At 37.0% G+C, this 5,359-nt stretch overlaps 1 protein-coding gene across 2 annotated transcripts in view; it reads right to left on the bottom strand.

Annotated features, from left to right (window-relative positions):
- mafa (MAF bZIP transcription factor a) overlaps positions 1 to 3,713 on the bottom strand; it is a 179,275-nt gene extending 175,562 nt beyond the window's left edge. The window contains exon 1 of one of the 2 annotated variants that reach the window (XM_021467572.3): positions 2,334 to 3,713. In XM_021467572.3, the coding sequence (XP_021323247.1) occupies positions 2,334 to 3,307 (974 nt within the window). In that variant the 5' untranslated portion in view covers positions 3,308 to 3,713. Of the gene's footprint in view, positions 1 to 678 lie in introns of those variants that run through there. The other variant, NM_131844.2, reaches the window with a different exon arrangement.
- Between the last annotated feature and the right edge of the window lie 1,646 nt (positions 3,714 to 5,359).

The raw sequence follows: 5,359 nt of genomic DNA, 5'->3' as shown, positions 1-5,359 counted from the left end.
CTTGTACGCAATTTATTAATCATAGTTTAACATTTACTAATGCCTTATTAACAAAGAACAACTGTATTTTCATTAACTAGCATTTATTATTCATTATTTTCTCAAATTGTACTCCTTTATTAATTAACTAAAGTTTTTAAGCCTTAAATCCTAAATTATTACCTGTTTACAAGACTAAATCACATAGATTGTATAACTATTTTGAAGTAATCCACTATTTCTCTTGTGAGTAACTTTAAGGTAAAAAGGTTACAGCTACAGCAGCGCTATAACTTCATTCTAAACATAAAGCAAAGTCCATTGCATTGAGAAATGCCGAACTTTGGATTTTGAAAGCATTGTCTGCCATAAAATTCATTATTTAAACTTGATCAAACATTGTGTGCTTTTGGCATGAGTTTATGAGATAGTGTTTATAATAAAACTGCCAGCATCTTGAGAAAATTAGCACTCAAATAGTTGTCCTTTGAGTCAAACAACTATATGATAACTGCAATTCTATTTGCGTCGTTTCAACAGTCTGAATCTTATGTATTTTTAAGACAACAAACATGTTTTGCGCAATGCATGCACGGGATAAGACTAATAAAAACATGCTACTTATGAGAATTCATCTTAGTAATGATTGTTGAAAAAATGAATAAACTTTAAGAAAAAAAACATCCAGAAAAAGCAGACTTTAAGTGGCCCAAATTGCATTTTATTGCATATCATATATGTATGAAATGAAAATAAGCATATATGAACATCACATATAGTTAGTGGATAAAATAATTTTGCACAGCAAAATATATATGAAACAAACAAATAATAATAATAATAATAATTAACATAGTTTTAAGAATTTATTGATGAACGGTATGTCCTGAATTTATACATGCAGGGTATCAATCCCTGACCATAAAACAATGTCCAGACATTTTAATATTGATTACTACATTATTGCCATGTAAATAATGATTTTATTAACAAGTATGAAAGAAAGAAAGAGAGAGAGAAAGAATCGAGTCCTGCTTGACAATATATATAAATCTAAATAAGATTAAGTCCTTTAGTTTTAAGCAAAGCCATGACGGGTGCCTTTTAAATTAGCGTTCTAGATAGATTCCAATATGTGATATATAATTTGCTACAAGCTACATTTAGTGCAACTCATTCCAGATAGGTCAGATTTCATATCAGACTATGTTTTTCTTCTTCTTTTGAATGCATGATTTTCCAGGTTGACTTGAAATTCTACTTTAATACTTTGGTTTTAAAATGCAGTAAATGGCAGGCTACAACAGGAACTACAACTGTCAAACTGCTGTTTTCATTGCAAGTACATGCTCCAAAAAGCTCAAGTTACACATGATAAAAATCCAGCTGTATGCAAACTTGGAGCCTTCCCAAACTTTTAACAAACTGAACATCTAAACTCTAAGTCACCCCTTCTTCTCTGTGTCAACCTGTGGCATGGGCTACCTTTGACTGTTTTATATGATAAAAAAAAAGTAGTTCATTCCAGAGTTATCAAAATGCAAAGGTTTGACATTAAATACACAAACCGCTTTTAGCAACAACACTGTTCAAGTCCCAGAGGGAGAATTCCTTTTAGAAACCAGGTCCTTGTTCTCTCCCTGCTTCCAGTTGGCTCTCAACAGAGAATTAACTGTATGGAAAGTATATGGATCAACTTTTTCATGAGGAGGATGATGACATGATGCTCCTTTCACTTTTTTAGTCCGTATTCCAAAAAAGTGATGGGGAAATTAAAGAAATGTATGAATGCCATGCTGAGCAGAAGTTCTTTTCCCAAGTAGAAGTTCATTTTTAAGCGCATAAAAAATGAAAGGGGAATAAAGAAAGACAAAAAAAAAGACCATACATGTCCAGCATGCAGGCACTTCAACGATATGTCTCTTTATATAACAACAATGTCTTTAGATTCTCATAAAAAGTCACAAAACAGCAAGCAGAATGAGATGATAATGGGGCAAAATCCATCGACTTTGGTAAAAGAGCAAAAATATATGTATAAAAAATAAAAATAGCAAACTTTGTCATTTGGCAAAAACAAAAAAAAAACAAAAAATGCGAATGAAGTTCAATATCATGAGTGTATGTGCATACACGTCAGAATATTAACTCATTTAGAGAATAATACTAATTTTTATAAAGAAAAAAATGTTTGGTTGCACAACAAGCCCCCCAAACTCAGCAAGAACTGAACTCAGTTCTTTATAAAAGCGATAAAAAAGTCGTCAGATTTGATCTAACAACCCCCCAAAGCAGAAAAAAAAGTTTTGAAAACTTTACTTGTTTTCTTTTTATGCTTTTTTTATGGAACTCACATGAAAAACTCCGGGGACGAGGGGTTGTTGTCGCTGCTCGATGAGTTTTCTCGGAAGCCGCTGTTCACCAGCTTCTCGTACTTTTCTTTGTACGCGTCTCTCTCGCGCACCAGTCTGGAGATCTCTTGTTTGAGGTGGTCCACCTGCTGAATGAGCTGGGTCTTCTCGCCCTCCAGTATGTGCCTCTGCTGGACCCTCTTGTAGCGACACGACTGGGCATAGCCTCTGTTTTTGAGGGTTCTTCTCTTCTGTTTGAGCCGGATCACCTCCTCTTTGCTGACGCCGCGCAGCTGCCGGTTGAGCTCCCGCACGGACATGGTAACGAGCTGATCGTCCGAGAAGCGATCGTCCAGGTGGCTGTGCTGGTGATGGGCGACAGGGGAGTTGGTGCTGGACGGGACGCCGGGAGTTTGGTGCTGCTGGTGGTGGCCGTGGTGGTGATGGTGGTGGTGGTGATGAGGTGCCCCGTTCTGCGCTGCAGCGGCGGCAATGACTGCGGAGACCACCGCGGCGGCGGATCCCATCTCCTCCCCGGCCATGGCGCCTCCCGTCCCGGCCGTGTTACTAAACTGCTGCCCTCTAGCATAGCCGTCGTAGCTCTGGAGCTGGTGTGTGCTGTTGATCAGCGCTTCAACTGCGTCCTCGGGACTGAAGCCCAACGCCTCCGGGTTGAGCTGCTGCTGATAACCGGTCATCCAGTAGAAATCCTCCAAGTGCGCCTTCTGCTCGTTCCCGGAGCCAGGGCTGGGCGCTGAAAAGCTTGGGGAAGGGGGAACCGAGCTGCAGGGCGTGCTCATCGGGGTGGAAGACAGGGAGCCCCCGGCGATCAGGCGGCTGCACTGGCTGATGCTGCGATCGGGCTCCAGTGGCTCTTTCTTCACCTCAAACTTCATCAGATCGAAGTCATTAACATATTCCATGGCCAGGGGACTGGTGGGCAGGTCGGAGCTGCTCAGTGCCAGCTCTGATGCCATCCTCTTGCTGCTGACCGTCCTCCAGAGCGGGTGAAGAGGAGCTGTCAAAGCGGGCTGGGTCGGGAGAGAGTGAGCCAGCTTGATGATGTTTAAAATGCTTTACTCTAAGCAGGAAAATAAAAAAAATACAAAAAAACAGACAAGAGGCTGCACGGGAGTTTTCAGTGCGCTCCTAAACTCCAGATTATCCGTGGCACAGTCTATTGCACAGATGCATCGGATCTCTTTCTCCTCTTTTTACATGTGGATTTCGGCGGCCTTGTATTTCAAACATTTAACACTTTGGTGACTCCTCGAGTGCAGACATCATCGTGGTCAAACGGGTAAGTGTAACGTGAGAGATGTGCGCTAGATGCTGCTGACACAGATCGAGCTCAGAGTGTTTTTAAACTCGACACACTACAGTACAGTTTAAAAGCAATGCTGAGTTTTATAGCTGACGTGACGTCAGGTTCGGAACGAGCCAATGGGGTAGCTGGATCTCAGCTCGTTAACATATGGGTTCGGAAACCAAAACTTTTTCTCGTCAGCTGACTGTCATTTTGGATATGCAGGAGCAAAGAGTCGAATAGGTTTCGAACATTTAACTCTTTAGCTGGCTACTACCTTTTGCAAAAAGTGTATAACTTGCTTTAGTAACACGAGACAATAAGCTTAAATTTAAATAATATTATTAAGTAGATCACTTTATTTTCTTTTTGACAGTTTGCTTTTCTACTACTATTATATTCTGTAAAACCCATTAATGTTTAAATTATTTGAAACAATGTTGCACATACGTAGTCACACGTAGAATAATTCTTTTTAACATAATGGTTGTTATATAATTATGAAAATAATTATGTGGGCTACTGTATGAAATGTTTTTTTATAAGCATTATCAAATAAAAACTTATATTTTATAGAGCGTTATGATTGTCATTTTAAATCTCATTAATAAAAATATGTTAATAATTATCAAAATTATTAATCTCTTTAGTTAGATAAAGTACGCACCTCATAAAACTCAACAGTGCCACCTTTTGGATCTAAATAGAATTGAGTAGCGAGCACGCACGTGTGTGTGTAACCAGATTTCTGTCAGGGTTAAGGTGAGGGGTAACACTTTACAATAAGGTTCATTAGTTAATGCATTTACTAACATGAACTAATCATGAACAACACATGTACAGCATTTATTAATCATAATTGAACATTTACTAATGCATTATTAACATCCAAGTCCATGCTTGTTAACATTAGTTAATGCAGCATAAGTTAACATGAACTAACAGTGAATTACTGTATTTTCATTAACTAACGTTAACTAACATGAACAAATACAGTAGTAAACGTATTGTTCATTGTTTGTTCATCTTCGTAAATGCATTAATTAACATTAACTAATGAACCTTATTGTAAAGTGACCAGGTGAGGACCTAATATATAGAATTAATATTATGACTGTGTGATTTTCCCCGTTTCTATTTATATGATAAAGTGGGATAATGATAATATAGTTTTAGACAGTGTAAGTTTGTGTTTTCACTAACGTGAACAAAAATGAACAATACATAAATTACATATTTATTATATTATATTCATACTTATTAAAATCTAAATTCATGCATGTCAACATTAGTTAATGCAGGGTGAGTTAGCATGAACTAATAGTGAACAACTTTATGGTAACTAGCATTAACAACACATTCTTAAATGTTGAACTATGATTAATAAATGTTGTATGCATTTTTTATTATTATTACCTCATGTTAGTAAATACATTAACTAACACTAATTAATGAAACCTTATTTAAAAGCGTAATAGTCTATTTTTGTGACAAAATAAATTCATGTACAATAAAACATGAAATGAACGAACGAATGAATGAATGAATGAATGAATTAATTAATTAATTAATGGATGAATGAATTAACTTTGACTGAATTATTCATGCTAAATGTCAGGTTGTGTAAAAAAAAAAAAAAAAAAAAGTATTTCACTAAAAGTAACAGCAACATGCTTTTTTAAATCAAAACTGCACTCTTTTCACTCTAAGACCCGATCTACAT

The sequence above is a fragment of the Danio rerio genome, chromosome 18, assembly GCF_049306965.1.
Source record: "Danio rerio strain Tuebingen ecotype United States chromosome 18, GRCz12tu, whole genome shotgun sequence".
NCBI lineage: Eukaryota > Metazoa > Chordata > Actinopteri > Cypriniformes > Danionidae > Danio > Danio rerio.
The sequence above is the reverse complement of the archived record's forward strand: the minus strand, read 5'-3'. Positions and strand labels throughout refer to the sequence as shown.